The following is a 21,211-nucleotide window of genomic DNA, read 5'->3' on the forward strand; positions in this document are numbered from 1 at the left end:
ATTAACTTTCCCACATCTCATGAATTAAATGATTTCTCTGGAAAGGCTTGGGAGACTCCGGAAAAGAGACCGCAGATCCCCAAGAGAATTTATATGGCATACCCCTTCCCTAAGCAGGACAGGGAGATTTGGGAATCACCCCCCACTGTGGACAAGGCCCTGACGCGCTTGTCCAAGAAAGTGGCGCTACCGTCTCCTGACACAGCGGCTCTTAAGGACCCTGCAGATCGCAGGCAAGAAACTACCTTAAAGTGTATTTATTCTCATACGGGGGCTGTGCTAAGACCGACAATTGCGTCGGCATGGGTGTGTAACGCAATTGCAGCTTGGACAGATGAACTGACAGATCAATTTGATAATATGGATAAGGATACAATATTCTTAACTCTAGCCCATATAAAAGACGCAGTCTTATTTATGAGGGATGCTCAAAGGGACATTGGATTGCTAGCTTCTAGGGCCAATGCCATGTCTATCTCAGCGAGAAGATCCTTATGGACTCGCCAATGGACGGGTGATGCGGATTCCAAAAAACATGGAAGTACTACCCTATAAGGGTGATGTATTGTTTGGGGATGGGCTGACGGACCTGGTTTCCACAGCTACAGCAGGTAAATCAAACTTTTTACCATATATTCCCCAACAGCAAAAGAAAGTGACACCCTATCAGATGCAGTCCTTTCGGTCGCACAAGTCCAGAAGAGGGCGGGGATCCTCTTTCCTCGCCAGAGGTAAGGGCAGAGGCAAAAGAGCACCTGCTTCGGCAGGTGCTCAGGAACAAAAGTCTCCCCGGCTGCTCCAAAACCCACAGCATGACGCTGGGGCTCCCCTGAGGGAGTCCGCACCGGTGGGGGCACGTCTTCGACTTTTCAGTCAGGCCTGGGTCAGTTCGGACCTGAATCCCTGGGTGTTGGAAATAGTTTCCCAGGGTTACAAATTGGAATTCGAGGAGGTGCCCCCGCGCCGATTTTTCAAATCGGCCCTACCAGCTTCCACATCGGACAGGGATATAGTGTTAGCTGCAATTCAAACACTGTGTATACAGCAAGTGATAATCAAGGTTCCCCTGCACCAGCAGGGAAGAGGTTACTACTCAACCCTATTTGTGGTCCCGAAACCGGACGGTTCGGTCAGACTTATTTTGAATCTGAAATCCCTAAACCTGTACATAAAAAGATTCAAATTCAAAATGGAATTTCTCAGAGCAATAATAGCCAACATGGAGGAGGGGGAGTTAATGGTGTCTCTGGACATAAAGGATGCGTACCTTCATGTCCCCATATATGCCCCCCATCAGGAATACCTGAGATTCGCTGTACAGGATTGTCATTACCAATTTCAGACGTTGCCGTTTGGACTCTCCACAGCCCCGAGGATTTTCACCAAGATAATGGCGGAAATGATGGTGGTCCTGCGCAAGCATGGAGTCACAATTATCCCATACTTGGACGCTCTCCTGATAAAAGCGAGATCAAGGGAGAAATTGCTGAGCAGTGTGGCGCTCTCTCTGAGAGTGCTCCAGCAACACGGTTGGATTCTAAATCTACCGAAGTCACAGTTGATTCTGACAACTCGACTACTGTTCCTAGGTATGATACTGGATACGGAACAAATGAAGGGCTTCCTCCCAATAGAGAAAGCCCAGCACATCCAGGACATGGTCAGAGACCTGCTAAAACCGAAAAGGGTGTCAGTTCACCAATGCACTCGAGTTCTGGGGAAAATGGTGGCGGCCTACGAAGCCATTCCCTTCGGAAGGTTCCATGCAAGGACTTTTCAATGGGATCTTCTGGACAAGTGGTCCGGGTCCCATCTGCACTTACATCGGAAAATAACTCTGTCCCCAGGGGCCAGAGTGTCCCTCCTGTGGTGGTTGCAAAGTGCTCACCTCCTGGAGGGTCGCAGGTTCGGAATTCAGGATTGAATCCTGGTTACCACGGACGCGAGCCTCCGAGGATGGGGAGCGGTCACGCAGGGAGAGAATTTTCAGAGTCTTTGGTCAGACCAGGAGTCCTGTTCCAACATCAATGTGTTGGAACTCGGGGCCATTTACAACTGCCTTCGACAAGCGGAGAGTCTTCTTCGAAACCTATCTGTTCTGATTCAATCAGACAATGTCACAGCAGTGGCTCATGTGAACCGCCAAGGCGGGACAAGAAGCAGAGTCGCGATGGCGGAAGCCACAAGGATCCTTCGCTGGGCGGAAAATCATGTAAGCGCTCTGTCGGCTGTCTTCATTCCGGGACATGATGGCGTCACGCCTCAACAAAAAGCTTCGGAGGTATTGTGCCAGGTCTCGGGACCCTCAGGCAGTAGCAGTAGACGCTCTGGTAACATCGTGGGTGTTGAAATCGGTCTACGTGTTTCCTCCTCTTCCTCTCATCACAAAAGTGTTGAGGATCATAAGACGAAGAAGAGTACAGACGATACTCGTTGTCCCAGACTGGCCTCGAAGTGCCTGGTACTCTGATCTACAAGAGATGCTCACAGGAGACCCCTTGCCTCTTCCTCTGAGGGAAGACCTGTTGCAACAGGGGCCCTGTGTATTTCAAGACTTACCGCAGTTACGTTTGACAGCAGGGTGGTTGAACGCCGAATCCTAGCGAAAAAGGGGATTCCGGAAGAGGTCATCCCTACTTTAATAAAGGCTAGGAAGGAGGTGACGGTAAAACATTATCACCGTATCTGGCGAAAATATGTGTCTTGGTGTGAGACCAAGAATGCACCTACGGAAGATTTTCATCTTGGTCATTTTCTCCACTTCCTACAGACAGGAGTGGATATGGGCCTGAAATTAGGCTCTGTTAAGGTACAGATTTCGGCCCTCTCGATTTTCTTTCAGAAGGAATTGGCTTCTCTTCCAGAAGTCCAGACGTTTGTAAAGGGAGTGCTGCACATCCAGCCCCCTTTTGTGCCTCCAGTGGCACCATGGGACCTGAACGTAGTGTTGCAGTTCCTAAAATCACACTGGTTTGAACCGCTTAACAAGGTTGAGTTGAAATTTCTTACCTGGAAGGTGGTCATGTTGTTGGCCTTAGCATCAGCAAGGCGAGTGTCAGAATTGGCGGCTTTGTCACACAAGAGCCCCTACTTGATTTTTCATGTGGATCGAGCTGAATTGAGGACACGTCCGCAATTTTTACCTAAGGGGGTTTCTTCATTCCATATGAATCAACCTATTGTGGTGCCTGTGGCTACAAGTGACCTGGAGGATTCCAGATCCCTGGACGTAGTCAGGGCCTTAAAAATTTATGTAGCCAGGACGGCTAGACTTAGGAAAACAGAGGCTCTGTTTGTCCTGTATGCGGCCAATAAGATTGGCGCACCTGCTTCGAAGCAGACTATTGCTCGCTGGATCTGTAATACGATTCAGCAGGCTCACTCTACGGCTGGATTGCCGGTACCAAATACGGTTAAGGCCCATTCCACTAGGAAGGTGGGCTCTTCTTGGGCGGCTGCCCGAGGCGTCTCGGCATTACAACTTTGCCAAGCGGCGACTTGATCGGGGTCAAACACTTTTGTTAAATTCTACAAGTTTGATACCCTGGCTGATGAGGACCTAGCGTTTGCTCAGTCGGTGCTGCAGAGTCATATGCACTTTCCCGCCCGATTGGATGCTTTGGTATAAACCCCATGGTCCTTACAGAGTCCCCAGCATCCTCTAGGACGTAAGAGAAAATAAGATTTTAAACCTACCGGTAAATCTATTTCTCCTAGTCCGTAGAGGATGCTGGGCGCCCGTCCCAGTGTGGAAACTCTGCAAGACTTGTATATAGTTGTTGCTTACATAAGGGTTATGTTACAGTTGAAATCGGTCTTGGACCGTTACTGTTGTTGTTCATACGGTTAACTGGTTATATATGTTCCAGGTTACATGGTATGATTGGTGTGGGCTGGTATAAATCTTGCCCTGGGATTGCTAAATCCTGCCTTGTATTGTCCATCTCCTCTGGGCACAGTTCTCTAACTGAGGTCTGGAGGAGGGGCATAGAGGGAGGAGCCAGTGCACACCCATAGTCAAAGTTCTTTTAGGTGCCCTATCTCCTGCGGAGCCCGTCTATACCCCATGGTCCTTACGGAGTCCCCAGCATTCTCTACGGACTAGGAGAAATAGGTTTACCGGTAGGTTTAAAATCTTATTTTTAACTAGTAGTTTTGGACGTATGTATGTTTATTATTTATTTTCATGTGGTGCATGCCTGACTGGCCAGAGGAAAAAGTGACCAGATTTACAATCAAATAATTGGTGAAGTTAAATACATCCATATACCTTGTGTGAGATTTAATGGGTGATTGACGCGATCACTTTTGTGTCGGTCTTTGTTTAGACTGTTGTAGCCATATTGTTTCAAAAGCATTTTTGTAAAAACGCCTCCTAGAATGTTTCCTATCTCTGTAGATTGGCGCTAATGAAAGGGGTGAAGCTGGGTACATGTAGGGTGATGTGTCTCCAGCCTATATGATGGGCTGACAAATTGGAGCCTGGGTACACACCTGAATGTTGTATGAAGGACGCAGCCACATATTGCAGCTGGTCTGTCCAGGCAATGTTGCTAGCGACTGCAGGCACCCGCAGTGTGTACCCGGCTTAAGCCAAAAATACCTTTACTAAGTTAGTCACATTACAGTAATTGACAGTTGATCTGAACTGACACCCCCCCTCCCCCTTCCTTTTCCTCCCACCAGTGACAATTCCGACACCTACTGAGGACAAACTAAGCCAGTTATTATATAGCTGTTTTGAAGGAGGAAGGACTTGAATGTGTAACTGAAGCTGGGGGGTAGAGTTAAGGATGGCACCAAGGCCAGCAAGCTTGAATAACTGTGGAGTGTGAGGTTATAAATAATGGACACACAAGATAAAATATAATGGGCAGATGTATCGAGCTTGGAGAAGTGATAAAGCAGTGATAAGTGCAATGTGATTACGCACCAGCCAATCAGCTCCTATTACCTTGCACTTATCACTGCTTTATCACTTCTCCAGGCTTAATACATCTGCCTCAACGAGAGGAGTTGGGTGAGAAGGGATTGCTTTGGGGGTAAGCAGTCAGAAGGTCTCTAGTCAAAATGTTCATGTTCAGTGTTTGCCGACATTGTCTACATTCGCAAAATGTTGAAATTGACAGCATATCAATATCACAAACCTCAACATTGTCATAATGTGAACATACAGTATCTGTTATGGTGAGATTGACAGGAAATAGTGTATCAGCATGCTGAGTGTTGTTCTTGTCAAGTATAGTCAAGTTGACATTATGAACATATTGCCATGTTCACTGTTGATATTATGAATGTCAAACAAATATACCACATCTGATGTAGAGGTTGCGTAGAGGTGGTAATGGAGACTGAAGTAGTATATAAGTTCAGAGAGTGAGGCATAAAGAGAGAAAAGCAGAGGGTTGGTAAGACACTAGAGCAGGCATGTCAAACTTGTTGCCCTCCAGCTGTTGTGAAACTACAAGTCCCAGCATGCTTTGCCAGCATACCTTCCACTGATCAGCTGGTAAAGCATGTTGGGACTTGTAGTTTCACAACAGCCGGATGACCATGAGTTTGATGTGCCTGCACTAGAGGGACCCCAACAGTTATAGGAATTAGGGAATGTGTATAAAATAGCTACTAATGGTGTAGAAGATGATCTGGGAGCGGACAGTTTGCTGATTTAATGCATACATGTAAAAGGTATAATTTAGATAAAACGAAATAGCTGTACCACACAGTAATTATACAATATGGTGTGTTTTTTGGTGTGTGTTCAAAGATCTATTTAACTGCCTGCTGACAGCTGTCCATTTATCTTTGTCAGGCTTTGCCTTGCCTTGACAGAACTTCGATTTAAGGCCAGATGAAATGACTGTGTGTTATCAAATTGCAGCTGGATCCAGGCTGTTGCTGACAGCCTCTGCTTGCAGCTACCCATTTGATTTGGTTCCAGGTATACTTTGTCAATGCTGTCAATCCAGTGCAAAATCAGTGCAGTCCTGTGACTTCCTGTCTGCGCTCTCCCTCAGTAGCAATAGACTACTGTTAGGAGTGCGCTTATAAATTATTTCAAATGCTGAGATCCAGGGGGTCATGATTCAAGTGGAAAAAGTGTGTTGATCACATAGGCTCATTTCTGAGGAGAGAGGGTATTCTGCCCTGAAGATGAGGTCTTCCACCACGCGCACGGTGGCAGAGGAAGGTTGTTTTTTCAGTGCTAGGAACCAGCATAAGAAGACCTTGTTGTTAAATACACTGCTCAAAAAAATAAAGGGAACACTTAAACAACACATCCTAGATCTGAGTGAATGAAATATTCTTATTAAATACTTTGTTCTTTACATAGTTGAATGTGCTGACAACAAAATCACACAAAAATTATCAATGGAAATCAAATTTATTAACCCATGGAGGTCTGGATTTGGAGTCACACAAAATGAAAGTGGAAAAACACACTACAGGCTGATCCAACTTTGATGTAATGTCCTTAAAACAAGTCAAAATGAGGCTCAGTAGTGTGTGTGGCCTCCACATGCCTGTATGACATCCCTACAACGTCTGGGCATGCTCCTGATGAGGTGGCGGATGGTCTCCTGCGGGATCTCCTCCCAGACCTGGACTAAAGCATTCGCCAACTCCTGGACAGTCTGTGGTGCAACGTGGCGTTGGTGGATGGAGCGAGACATGATGTCCCAGATGTGCTCAATTGGATTCAGGTCTGGGGAACGGGCGGGCCAGTCCATAGCATCAATGCCTTCGTCTTGCAGGAACTGCTGACACACTCCAGCCACATGAGGTCTAGCATGGTCTTGCATTAGGAGGAACCCAGGGCCAACCGCACCAGCATATGGTCTCACAAGGAGTCTGAGGATCTCATCTCGGTACCTAATGGCAGTCAGGCTACCTCTGGTGAGCACATGGAGGGCTGTGCGGCCCCCCCAAAGAAATGCCACCCCACACCATTACTGACCCACTGCCAAACCGGTCATGCTGGAGGATGTTGCAGGCAGCAGAACGTTCTCCTTGGCGTCTCCAGACTCTGTCACGTCTGTCACATGTGCTCAGTGAGAACCTGCTTTCATCTGTGAAGAGCACAGGGCGCCAGTGGCGAATTTGCCAATCTTGGTGTTCTCTGGCAAATGCCAAACGTCCTGCACGGTGTTGGGCTGTAAGCACAATCCTCACCTGTGGACGTCGGGCCCTCATACCACCCTCATGGAGTCTGTTTCTGATCGTTTGAGTAGACACATGCACATTTGTGGCTTGCTGGAGGTCATTTTGCAGGGCTCTGGCAGTGCTCCTCCTGTTCCTCCTTGCACAAAGGCGGAGGTAGCGGTCCTGCTGCTGGGTTGTTGCCCTCCTACGGCCTCCTCCACGTCTCCTGATGTACTGGCCAGTCTCCTGGTAGCGCCTCCATGCTCTGGACACTATGCTGACAGACACAGCAAACCTTGCCACAGCTCGCATTGATCTGCCATCCTGGATGAGCTGCACTACCTGAGCCACTTGTGTGGGTTGTAGACTTCGTCTCATGCTACCACTAGAGTGAAAGCACCGCCAGCTTTCAAAAGTGACAAAAACATCAGCCAGAAAGCATAGGAGCTGAGAAGTGGTCTGTGGTAACCACCTGCAGAACAGCTCCTTGCTAATTGCCTATAATTTCCACCTGTTCTCTATTCCATTTGCTTCCATGTTGCTTCCTAAGTGGACAGTTTGATTTCACAGAAGTGTGATTGACTTGGAGTTACATTGTGTTGTTTAAGTGTTCCCTTTATTTTTTTGAGCAGTGTATATCTAGTAGTTATAAGAGATTTGGGAAAGTTCTCTGACCATAAACTTGAGTCATTTACTGTATGTTAAATAGGAATGTATAGGGTTTCAGTGTTTAATAAAAGTGGGAAGCACACGTGTTTGTAATGTTTGGTGTTATTTGGAGCAAGTTGGTCTTCCACCAGAGGTAGATAACAGATTTGTTTTAACATCTAATGTATCTGGATTTGTGGTGTTTTTGGTATTTCGCTACTTTTTTTTTTTTTTTTTTTTATGAAAATACTGAAGCATGGTGAAGAAATGAAAATATGCCTAGTACAGAGCATATGCAGCAAACACTATGGAAATGATGGAGGGGACCCTTTGTAACTGATGCCTGAAAAGCAAGATGGCATTATGTAAATACCAAACCACCAGTGCAAACGCCATGCGCCCCATTACATCCAATAAGCGTCTTGTTATGCTGCTTGGTGTTCTTGCCATAGTTTTGCAGGAGCAATGCATCTGTAATTAATCCCCATCTTTCTCTTTTTTTTAATTTTTTAAATTAGTAACAATTGTAGCTCTTTGTGTAGAATAATTGTGCCGCCCTGCTCTGTCATCTCACATTTATCATGGGCTGACTTGTAAGCAAGGGCTGACCGACTGTGCAAATTATGCTTTTGTTTATTTAAAAATGGTTGGGTAATTCCCTATTAAACACTGTGTCAGTGTCTTGCTAATCTGTAGCGCTATTCCGTGCTTTGTTTTTAAATACATTAATTTTTTTAAGTGTGTTGAATTTGATGTGTTTGGCGTTTTGGGAGGCCATTTATCTATTACGCTATACAACACATGAGCTTTGCGATGACCTATGCTAGCATCAGAAGAGCACATAGCGGTCAGTTTAAATGTCAGCCTTTTGTAGTTTATTCCTTCAGTAGACCTCATTAGAAATCTATTTACCAGATCTGTTATTGACTGTATTCCTGCCTCCTGTCGTAGGAGAATGAAGTTGATGCAGTTCACCCTGGCTATGGCTTCCTGTCGGAGCGCGCAGACTTTGCCCAGGCATGCATAGATGCCGATGTCCGATTTATTGGCCCTTCACCTGAGGTTGTGCGTAAGATGGGGGACAAGGTGGAGGCTCGAGCTATTGCCGTAAGTGCTGGTAAGTGTGGGCTGCAGGAGAGAGCTTGTCAATTTATTTCTAGTTTAATAGCTCATATACTCACACATCTGCTTATGTGTAAGCCCATTAATTATTCAATGTTTGTCTCAGATCATATTTGATGAATACGTTATAAATACTATGTTTAAGTGAGCCAGGTCTTCCATTGAAAGTTCATGTGCTATTTAAGCCCACGTCTTGCTTTAGCTAGTTTGTACAGAAACATACGGCATCTACGCAGAGGTTAAAACAATCAGTGGGTATATATATAAATTAGATTATATTTCTGTATCTGGGGATGAGCATTTTGCAATGAATCAATAGTGACAGCTGCTTTAATGCATAGCATAAGCATTCCCTTGGTGTTTTCGTTTATCCTTACCAAAGTATTAGTTTTATTTCCCTTTCGGTCTTAAATTTAAAATAATAAAATCAAATGAATAAAAACAATGAAATAAACATAGTATATGTTATGCAGCCACTTTCTTTTGCTGCTCCATTTGATTCACACTTATTGACTGTGGATTAAATCTCCAAGTTAATAGATTTACTAGTTTGCATATATGTCTAGTTTATTCTACCTTGAAAACAAGTGACTTCAACGATATAGGTGTGGACAGGCTATAACCCTTAGTACATGGAATAAAGGCGTAAAGATCTATGAAAACAGATAAAACTCTATGGAAGAAAATCAACAAAAGCCCCAAACAACAAATGCGAGCTATTAACCATGCCAATCTTTCTTTGGGAGGAAAACCTTCCTTAGATAATGGAGAAAAGTAGAGAAGCAAATGGAAACGGCAGCTTTACCGATATGTTTTCTATTCTTTTGTCACGCAGACAATTTGAACAGAGAACGTTTCCAAAACCAATGTGTAAAAGTAGGGTGAGGGCGAGAGTGCAGTAGGGTCATACAGAGGAGAGGGCAACAGCAATATATTTTCGATAGAGAGGTAAAGAAAGATATGACGTTAGAGAGCTGGAAGTTCTGGCTTTGTCATGGTGGTCATTCAGAAAGAACTGTCTCATTGCTCAGTAATCGCTGATAATTAGACTAGATAGGACTGTAGTGGACAGAACTGTAAGAGGTAAAATGTATGGCCTAGTCATGATGGAGATGTGCCATGCGCTCATGAGGCATAAGGCTGCCGCTTAGCCACCTCAGTTCCAAACACCCACTCCTTCCACGCACAGCAGTACTATGTGCCTCTGTCACTTGTTCTCCATTGCTCTTCAATACCTCCCAATTACCTCACTGTAGGACCTACTTGTCCATGGACTGGACAGAGCCCTCGAACTGTCCTACCAAACTGGGAGAGTAAGGAGATGGGCATAATCTATGCTTGGTATGTGGTTCTGGGGAACAGTGTGGTTTCTGTTTCAGGTGAAACTAATGCATGAGGAGTGATTAGCCATTTTATGGGTTTGTTTTAGTATCCACAAGGGTTGCATGCATTAAGCCTTCCATTAAGCAGTGTACTGCTAATTGTAGTAATTGCATGAAAGTAATTGCTAAGTGCAGTGCTTGCATCAATTTAAACTGGTATTAATTGGTAGAATCCATTTTAGTGACGGCAACATTTTTATGATCCCAGGAAACATTGGATCAACTACTGTTCAAAGGCCAATTATAGCTGCCATGTTCAGCTGAAAAGACATCAGTCAACTAAATATAACTTAATACTACTTGTCCTCAATACTTGATGGATCCGTGTTACAGCGACAAGAAAAGCTGGTGCATGATAGCAAACACAGGTGGCAAGGCTGACGAACATAGACTTTAAATGTATTGCTCTTAAGACTGATAACCAGCCAGTGTGTGGTTACACAGGCTCATTTTGCATCAGGTTGTACACAAATTGGATGTGTTTACTTGGTAGCATACCGTATACCTGAATTAGTGTATATGGGGTGCACTTTTTTTCTCCCACAACCTCTCTTTATGTGCTTATGTTTTAGTTAGACAAGTAAGATGGTTGTGTGTTCCATATTTTTAGACAGTTTTACACTTGAATCATTTCCATTGCTCAGTTCTGGAAAATCTTGAATACGTTTCTGTTGTGAGTTTCTTGCTAGAAAGGTGCTAGCATACTGTACATTGTGCTGACACGTGGAACTTAATGGAGGGTGCTAATCCCTTGTCGCTCACAGCAGATATGCTTAGAAATGTTCTCTGGTCTTCAATGTTCACATGTGACAAAACCTTTATTCTTATACCTATGTTCGTCTCTGCGCAGGCGTTCCAGTTGTTCCAGGTACAGATTCTCCTATTAGTTGTTTAACGGAGGCCAAGGAATTTTCAAACAAATATGGATTCCCAATAATCTTCAAAGCAGCATATGGAGGTGGTGGACGAGGCATGCGAGTGGTACGGAGCTATGAGGTATGGCATTTCTAAGCTTACAATAGTCATGACATACATGTACAAAAGATTTCATCGCCCATGTGCCTCCTGGTAAATGTAAATTCTGCATAATAATCAACATTACCACCTATTATTAGTTGCCATGAGTAGCACGCCAGCTGCTGTGGAACTATGCATCCCAGCATGCCCTGATACAGGTTTAGCATTCCCTAGCAGCAGAACTGTAGCAGGGCGTGTTGTGATGTGGATTTCCACAGAGGCTGGAGCGCTGCATGGTACCTAACCTTCATTAGACAGTTAATACATAGGTCTTTTTTTATTTACCATATCTCTTTGTTTAAACATTTTGTTCGAATGATGATGTGCTCATATTTGCTGCTAGTAATTAGTTTTTACGAAGCAATCCTCTGTGTCATTTAAGTAAATTAGCGCTGGCAAGTTTAGTATCAGTCCTGCACAGTCCAAGTAGAATATTTGTTTTACTTATAGGTGCTCTGTACATCGCAAAATGGATATGGCCATGTGCCATAGGGGTGTTGTCACACGTAGTGTTACGTCACACTCCCCCGTTTCTCTGCACTCTGGGGGCCAAATTGGTTTTCTGCTTTCATGGGGCCTGTTTACAAACTGCCTTCTGTCCATAAAACATGCAGTTATTGGTCTGGTCTGGAAGTGGAACTTACATAAGGCAAGCTGCAGCATAAAGCAGAGCTGACTGAACTGTAGACAGAGAGTCTGAGTGAAAGACGCTCTAGTCTAAAGTTAATCTCTGAGGCCAGACAGACGCTGCTGGAAGTGCGCTGCAGGAGGTTGTGCTCCTCTTTGCACCAGGGCAGGGAGCATGATGTGACAGCCAGGAAAAAGGAGAAGGAGGTATCGCACCACCAGCACTGTGACCTACTTGGTAGCCGTGGCCGTTAATATATCAAGTAGAGCCCAGTGTGTAAAGTCTCTTTGCGGTCTCCCTTAAAAATGTATTTATTTATTTTTTACCTATATGGTTGTTTCTCTGCAATGGGAAACATTTGACGAAATGTATTCTCCCTGGGCAGATGGTGTATTCAGTCAGTATTTCTTATTAATGTAGGAAATCCCTGGAAGACGCCTGTTTGTATGGGACTATAACCAATGTCATTATACAACAGAGGTTCAGCCAGCATCCCGCCCCATGTCTCTCCAGCCCCCTTCTACTTCAGCATCCGGTCTCTCCATCCTCCCTCTGTGCCACCTCTAGAGTCGGCACCCTCCTCCTCCTTTTTACCAAACATACAAAACTACTCACTATGAGTGATCTTACCATGCACTTAATTAGAGCTAGTTTATCCAAGAAGCTGTACAAACTTGGATTGTCAATCCACAATACTATAAACACGAGAGAGAAAAATACAGCGCTCACAAACCCCTTTTACAGACCGATGTGACATGAAGAAACAAGAAAAATGTATTAAAATTCACATAACCTCAAAGAGCATCAATATGTTTAACCGGTGGCTGGGATCCCGGGCGTAGTATACCAACAGCGGGATCCCGGCCACCGGTATGCCGGTAACGGAAGCCCATTCGCCACGCTGCGGGCACAGTGGCTCGCTGCACTCGCCACAGGATTTAGGTTCCCTCTATGGGTGTCGTGGACACCCATAGAGGGAGAAAAGCCTGTGGCGGAGGGATTCCGGCGTCTGTGTTTCAGCGCTTGTCGGGATTCCGGCAACGGCATTGTGGTGTACGTGATCCCGACTAGGGATATGGTAACCGCTTCCCCCTGAGAGAGGTAATAACATTAGATAGTTAAATATATTAAAGTGGAGCTATTCAACCCAGTCTCTGGTATAATGAATCAGACCAGTGGGACAGTAATGGTGTTATCCAGTTGTAAAGATGCCCCTTGTGACAGTGAAATGCGTAAGGACTCCTTACTTCTGGACCTAGGGATATCAACAATATATCCAGACACTCTGACTGTGGACAATGTAGAGCCTGGGACCTATTGTTATAACACCAATGTGGAGGATACATTCCATTCCTTAATTCTGTGTGCTGGAGTCCTCTGCCTGCTGGACCATCGCTAAGGGGCTCAATCAATTAATACCCCCAGGATTGGTAATAGTCTTTGAACAGACAGTCCCATTTGATATTTGGCTCATTGCTTACTGTGTCTACTTACCACTGGATAACCACCATCACTGTCCCTTTAGTCATTATACCAGAGACTATGTTGAATAGCTCCACTTCTTTAATATTTAAAAAAAATATTTTTTACTGTCTAATGTTATTACCTCCTTTTGAGGTTATGTGAATTTTAATAACTTTTTTTTTATTTCTTCATTTCACACCTGTCTGCAACTGTAGTTTGTTAGCGCTGTATTTTTCTCTTTTGTCTTTCTTATGACTACCTGCATTCTCCTCTTCATGCTCCTCTTCCTCAGTTGACAGGCAGGGTCACCGTTGGAAGTGCATGGCCAGCAGCTTCTCTTCACACCAGGTGCTGGTACTGTAGATTGGGTTGCTGGTACTGTAGATTGCTGGGCTGCTACTGTAGATTGATGTGCTCAATGTGTTGGTACTGTAGATTGCTGTGCTCAGTGGGCTGGGACTGTAGATTGCTGTGCTGGGACTGTAGATTGCTGTGCTGGGACTGTAGATTGCTGTGCTCAGTGGGCTGGTACTGTAGATTGCTGTGCTGGGACTGTAGATTGCTGTGCTGGGACTGTAGATTGCTGTGCTGGGATTGTAGATTGCTGTGCTGGGACTGTAGATTGCTGTGCTGGGACTGTAGATTGCTGTGCTCAGTGGGCTGGGACTGTAGATTGCTGTGCTCAGTGGGCTGGGACTGTAGATTGCTGTGCTTCCGTGCGCTGGGACTGTAGGTTGCTGTGCTTCCGTGCGCTGGGACTGTAGGTTGCTGTGCTTCCGTGCGCTGGGACTGTAGGTTGCTGTGCTTCCGTGCGCTGGGACTGTAGGTTGCTGTGCTTCCGTGCGCTGGGACTGTAGGTTGCTGTGCTTCCGTGCGCTGGGACTGTAGGTTGCTGTGCTTCCGTGCGCTGGGACTGTAGGTTGCTGTGCTTCCGTGCGCTGGGACTGTAGGTTGCTGTGCTTCCGTGCGCTGGGACTGTAGGTTGCTGTGCTTCCGTGCGCTGGGACTGTAGGTTGCTTTTCTGGAAAACCTGAATCGTGACTATTTTACACTTCTAACTGTTTGCTATTTTAACCACAGTTTGCATATTGCTCCACCTATAAGCTCTTATTAGACTTTCATGCATTTTGGTGTCAAATTTGCGGTGTTCTTTCATTTGTTTTCCTTGTATGCTGTAAACTGCAGCGTAAGCTGCGTGGTAAGACACAGAGCATTTACCTATTGACGTTAGTCATATGGATTCCAGCATGGAAATCTTTTATGTATTTTAGTGAAGCACTAGACGTGCCAAAAATAAGCCATACTACTCAAGTGCATCCATCTCTTCATAAAGATGGAGGATCCGCTTACCGTACAGATCAATGATCTTTATGAGCACAGGCAGTATAGCAGCAATCCATCATGTAGCGGCTGCAGATGAAACACTATTAGGTTACTTGTGTGTGAGCCTTAATGGACCTGAGCTAAAAAAACGACCACAAAACTCAGCTGTGCTGGAAATAACATTCCAATAACAATACTTGTTTCAGGTTTTTATTAATATTTATACACTGTTTGAGGTAATGGTTTGGGCTCTAAATATGTGTAGACAAACACTTAAAGCTAAACTGTTATGCCAAGGTTGTGTTTGACAAGCAAGACCCAACAGCAAGTGTCCCCTTTACCTAGATTTTTAGCTACAACAACCAATGACGGTTCTATTTAGTGTGTGGTGTTGTGCGTACATGATTAGCCAACATGAAAAGTAGCATTCTGAATGTGTTGCTGTGCATGGTGCACAATGAATCTGTAATTACGCATGGTTTTTTCCTCCGTGGGCTGGTTCTTTCATCTCACAAGCTTGCTGTGTTGGGACGCCTCTTCCACTTAATTTCCCTTTGCTTCATTTGCCTCTGATTTCCATAAATCTTTCCAATAATGTACATAAGTTAATGATGTCCTAGAGGTTCCTTCTAGCTGATATATAAGGATAAACGCTGGTTGAATTTCCCTAACCATAAATATCTCTATCACTTCAGAGTTATGCTAATCCCTCCTCCCCCCATTTCCACCCTCCTTACATATTATACTACCAGCACCATGTAAACTCCAGGTACCGGAATGTTATTTCCAGCACAGCTGAGTTTTTGGTCGCTTTCTTAGCTCAGGTCCATTAAGGCTCACACACAAGAAGTAACCTAATAGTGTTTCATCTGCAGCCGCTACATGATTGCTGCTACACTGCCTGTACACGTACAGACGCTGCTTCATGAAAGGTTTAAATGCCACATATTCCACTGTAACATATCATGTTCTGCTCCTGCCACAGCAGTATTAATATGATAACCTGTCAGCTGCTGAGACATGAGACGCAGCTCTTAATTAACAGTTATATATATTTCTCTAACGTCCTAAGTGGATGCTGGGGACTCCGTAAGGACCATGGGGAATAGCGGCTCCGCAGGAGACTGGGCACAAAAGTAAAGCTTTAGAACTACCTGGTGTGCACTGGCTCCTCCCCCTATGACCCTCCTCCAAGCCTCAGTTAGATTTTTGTGCCCGAACGAGAAGGGTGCACACTAGGTGGCTCTCCTGAGCTGCTTAGTGAAAAGTTTAGTTTTAGGTTTTTTATGTTCAGTGAGACCTGCTGGCAACAGGCTCACTGCATCGAGGGACTAAGGGGAGAAGAAGCGAACTCACCTGCGTGCAGAGTGGATTGGGCTTCTTAGGCTACTGGACATTAGCTCCAGAGGGACCGATCACAGGCCCAGCCATGGATAGGTCCCAGAGCCGCGCCGCCGGCCCCCTTACAGAGCCAGAAGACAGAAGAGGTCCGGAAAATCGGCGGCAGAAGACGTCCTGTCTTCAACAAGGTAGCGCACAGCACCGCAGCTGTGCGCCATTGCTCTCAGCACACTTCACACTCCGGTCACTGAGGGTGCAGGGCGCTGGGGGGGGGGCGCCCTGAGACGCAATAAAAACACCTTGGCTGGCAAAAAATGCATCACATATAGCTCCTGGGCTATATGGATGAATTTAACCCCTGCCAGAATTCACAGAAAAATGGGAGATAGGCTCCGCCCCCTTCTCGGCGGCCTTATCTCCTCAGCACACTGGCGCCATTTTCCCTCACAGCTCCGTTGGAGGAAAGCTCCCTGGCTCTCCCCTGCAGTCACTACACTACAGAAAGGGTTAAAAAAGAGAGGGGGGCACTAATTAGGCGCAGTATAAACAATACAGCAGCTATAAAGGGAAAAACACTTATATAAGGTTATCCCTGTATATATATAGCGCTCTGGTGTGTGCTGGCAAACTCTCCCTCTGTCTCCCCAAAGGGCTAGTGGGGTCCTGTCCTCTATCAGAGCATTCCCTGAGTGTGTGATGTGTGTCGGTACGTTTGTGTCGACATGTATGAGGAGAAAAATGATGTGGAGACGGAGCAGATTGCCTGTAATAGTGATGTCACCCCCTAGGGGGTCGACACCTGAGTGGATGAACTGTTGGAAGGAATTACGTGACAGTGTCAGCTCTGTATAAAAGACAGTGGTTGACATGAGACAGCCGGCTACTCAGCTTGTGCCTGTCCAGACGTCTCATAGGCCGTCAGGGGCTCTAAAGCGCCCGTTACCTCAGATGGCAGATATAGACGCCGACACGGATACTGACTCCAGTGTCGACGGTGAAGAGACAAATGTGACTTCCAGTAGGGCCACACGTTACATGATTGAGGCAATGAAAAATGTTTTACACATTTCTGATAATACGAGTACCACCAAAAAGGGGTATTATGTTCGGTGAGGAAAAACTACCTGTAGTTTTCCTGAATCTGAGAAATTAAATGAGGTGTGTGATGATGCGTGGGTTTCCCCCGATAACAACTGATAATTTCTAAAATGTTGTTGGCATTATATCCTTTCCCGCCAGAGGTTAGGGTGCGTTGGGAAACACCCCCTAGGGTGGATAAAGCGCTCACACGCTTGTAAGAACAAGGGCTCTACCCTCTCCTGAGATGGGCGCCCTTAAGGATCCTGCTGATAGAAAGCAGGAGGGTATCCTAAAATGTATTTACACACATACTGGTGTTATACTGCGACCAGCAATCGCCTCAGCCTGGATGTGCAGTGCTGGGTTGGCGTGGTCGGATTCCCTGACTGAAAATATTGATACCCTAGATAGGGACAGTATATTATTGCCTATAGAGCATTTAAAAGATGCATTTCTAAATATGCGTGATGCACAGCGGAATATTTGCCGACTGGCATCAAGTCTAAGTGCTTTGTCCATTTCTGCCAGTAGAGGGTTATGGACACGACAGTGGTCAGGTGATGCGGATTCCAAACGGCATTTGGAAGTATTGCCTTATTAAGGGGAGGAGTTATTTGGGGTCGGTCTTTCAGACCTGGTGGCCACGGCAACAGCTGGGAAATCCACGTTTGTACCCCAGGTCGCCTCTCAACATAAGAAGACGCCGTATTATCAGGCGCAGTCTTTTCATGGGCAAGCGGGCAAAAGGTTCCTCATTTCTGCCCCGTGACAGAGGGAGAGGAAAAAGGCTGCAGAAATCAGCCAGTTCCCAGGAACAGAAACCCTCTCCCGCCTCTGCCAAGCCCTCAGTATGACGCTGGGGCTTTACAAGCAGAATCAGGCACAGTGGGGGCCCGTTTTCAATGAATTTCAGCGCGCAGCGGGCTCACTCGCAAGTAGTCCCCTGGTTCCTTCAGGTGATATCTCAGGGGTACAAATTGGAATTCGAGACGTCTCCCCCTCGCCGTTTCCTAAAGTCGGCTTTACCGATGTCTCCTTCTGACAGGGAGGCAGTTTTGGAAGCCATTCACAAGCTGTATTCCCAGCAGGTGATAATCAAGGTACCCCTCCTGCAACAGGAAACGGGGTATTATTCCACACTGTTGTGGTACCGAAGCCGGACGGCTCGGTAAGACCGATTCTAAATCTAAAATCTTGAACACTTACATACGGAGGTTCAAATTCAAGATTGAGTCACTCAGAGCAGTGATTGCGAACCTGGAAGAAGGGACTACATGATGTCTCGGGACATCATGGATGCTTACCTTCATGTCCCAATTTACCCTTCTCACCAAGGGTACCTCAGGTTTATGGTACAGAACTGTCACTATCAGTTTCAGACGCTGCCGTATGGATGGTCCACGGCACCCTGGGTCTTTACCAAGGTAATGGCCGAAATGATGATACTCCTTCGAAGGAAGGGAATTTTAGTTATCCCTTACTTGGACGATTCCCTGATAAGGGTAAGATCCAGGGAACAGTTGGATGTCGGTGTAGCACTATCTCAGGTAGTGTTGCGGCAGCACGATTGGATTCTCAATATTCCAAAATCGCAGCTGATTCCGACGACTCGTCTTCTGTTCCTAGGGATGATCCTAGACACAGTCCAGAAAAAGGTGTTTCTCCCGGAGGAGAAAGTCAGGGAGTTATCCGAGCTAGTCGGGAACCTCCTACAACCGAGCCAAGTCTCAGTACATCAATGAAATGGTTCTGGGAAAAATGGTGGCTTCCTACGAAGCAATCCCATTCGGCAGATTCCACGCAAGAACTTTCCAGTGGGACCTGCTGGACAAATGGTCCGGGTCGCATTTTCAGATGCATCAGCGGATAACCCTGTCACCAAGCACAAGGGTGTCTCTCCTGTGGTGGTTGCAGAGTGCTCATCTTCTAGAAGGCCGCACATTCAGGACTGGGTCCTGGTGACCACGGATGCCAGCCTGCGAGGCTGGGGAGCAGTCACACGGAAGGAATTTCCAGAGCTTATGGTCAAGCCTGGAGACATCACTTCACATAAATATCCTGAAGCTAAGGGCCATTTACAATGCTCTAAGCTCAGCAAGACCTCTGCTTCAAGGTCACCCGGAGTTGATCCATTCGGACAACATCACGGCAGTCACCCACGTAAACAGACAGGGTGACACAAGAAGCAGGAGGGCAATGGCAGAAGCCGCAAGGATTCTTCGCTGGGCGGAAAATCATGTGATAGCACTGTCAGCAGTATTCATTCCGGGAGTGGACAACTGGGAAGCAGACTTCCTCAGCAGACACGACCTCCACCCGGGAGAGTGGGGACTTCACCCAGAAGTCTTCCACATGTTTATAAAACTCGACAAGTATTGCGCCAGGTCAAGGGACCCTCAGGCAATAGCTGTAGACGCTCTGGTAACACAGTGGGTGTACCAGTCAGTGTATGTGTTCCCTCCTCTGCCTCTCATACCCAAGGTACTGAGAATTATAAGATGGAGAGGAGTAAGCACTATATTCGTGGCTCCGGATTGGCCAAGAAGGACTTGGTAACCGGAACTTCAAGAGATGCTCACGGAGGATCCGTGGCCTCTACCTCTAAGAATGGACCTGCTCCAGCAAGGACCCTGTCTGTTCCAAGACTTACCGCGGCTGCGTTTGACGGCATGGCGGTTGAACGCCGGATCCTGAAGGAGAAAGGCATTCCGGATGAAGTCATTCCTATCCTGATCAAAGCCAGGAAAGATATAACCGCAAAACATTATCACCGCATTTGGCGAAAGTATGTTGCGTGGTGCGAGGCCAGTAAGGCCCCGACGGAGGAATTTTCAACTGGGTCGATTCCTACATTTCCTGCAAACATGAGTGTCTATGGGCCTGAAATGGGGGTCCATTAAGGTTCAAATTTCGGCCCTGTCAATTTTCTTCCAAAAAGAACTAGCTTCAGTCCCTGAAGTTCAGAAGTTTGTGAAAGGGGTACTGTATATACAGCCTCCTTTTGTGCCTCCAGTGGCACCTTGGGATCTAAATGTAGTTTTTGGGTTCCAAAAGTCACATTGGTTTGAACCACTTAAATATGTGGAGTTAAAATATCTCACATGGAAAGTGGTCATGCTGTTGGCCCTGGCCTGGGCCAGGTGCGTGTCAGAATTGGCGGCTTTATCCTGTAAAAGCCCTCATCTGATTTTCCATTCGGACAGGGCGGAATTGAGGACTTGTCCTCAGCTTCTCCCTAAGGTGGTTTTCAGCGTTTCACCTGAATCAACCTATTGTGGTGCCTGCGGCTACTAGGGACTTGGAGGACTCCAAGTTGCTAGACGTTGTCAGAGCCCTGGAAATATAGGTTTCCAGGACGGCTGGAGTCAGAAAATCTGACTCGTTGTTTATTCTGTATGCACCCAACAAGCTGGGTGCTCCTGCTTCTAAGCAGACTATTGCTCGTTGGATTTGTAGTACAATTCAGCTTGCACATTCTGTGGCAGGCCTGCCACAGCCAAAATCTGTAAAAGCCCATTCCACAAGGAAGGTGGGCTCATCTTGGGCAGCTGCCCGAGGGGTCTCGGCTTTACAACTTTGCCGAGCAGCTACTTGGTCAGGAGCAAATACGTTTGTAAAATTCTACAAATTTGATACCCTGGCTGAGGAGGACCTGGAGTTCTCTCATTTGGTGCTGCAGAGTCATCCGCACTCTCCCGCCCGTTTGGGAGCTTTGGTATAATCCCCATGGTCCTTACGGAGTCCCCAGCATCCACTTAAGACGTTAGAGAAAATAAGAATTTACTTACCGATAATTCTATTTCTCGTAGTCCGTAGTGGATGCTGGGCGCCCATCCCAAGTGCGGATTGTCTGCAATACTGGTACATAGTTATTGTTACCAAAAAAATCGGGTTATTGCTGTAGTGAGCCATCTTTTCTAGAGGCTCCTCTGTTATCATGCTGTTAACTGGGTTTAGATCACAAGTTATATGGTGTGATTGGTGTGGCTGGTATGAGTCTTACCCGGGATTCAAAATCCTTCCTTATTGTGTACGCTCGTCCGGGCACAGTATCCTAACTGAG

At 46.1% G+C, this 21,211-nt stretch overlaps 1 protein-coding gene across 5 annotated transcripts in view; it reads left to right on the forward strand.

Moving 5' to 3' along the window:
* PC (pyruvate carboxylase) overlaps nt 1-21,211 on the forward strand; it is a 1,082,342-nt gene that overhangs the window by 349,276 nt on the left and 711,855 nt on the right. For all 5 annotated transcript variants that reach the window (XM_063945165.1, XM_063945163.1, XM_063945164.1 and 2 more), the window contains 2 exons: nt 8,743-8,908; nt 11,146-11,291. In XM_063945165.1, coding sequence (XP_063801235.1) covers nt 8,743-8,908; nt 11,146-11,291 — 312 coding nt within the window. The remainder of the gene's footprint in view (nt 1-8,742; nt 8,909-11,145; nt 11,292-21,211) is intronic.

This window comes from Pseudophryne corroboree, chromosome 11 (assembly GCF_028390025.1).
Source record: "Pseudophryne corroboree isolate aPseCor3 chromosome 11, aPseCor3.hap2, whole genome shotgun sequence".
Lineage (NCBI taxonomy): Eukaryota > Metazoa > Chordata > Amphibia > Anura > Myobatrachidae > Pseudophryne > Pseudophryne corroboree.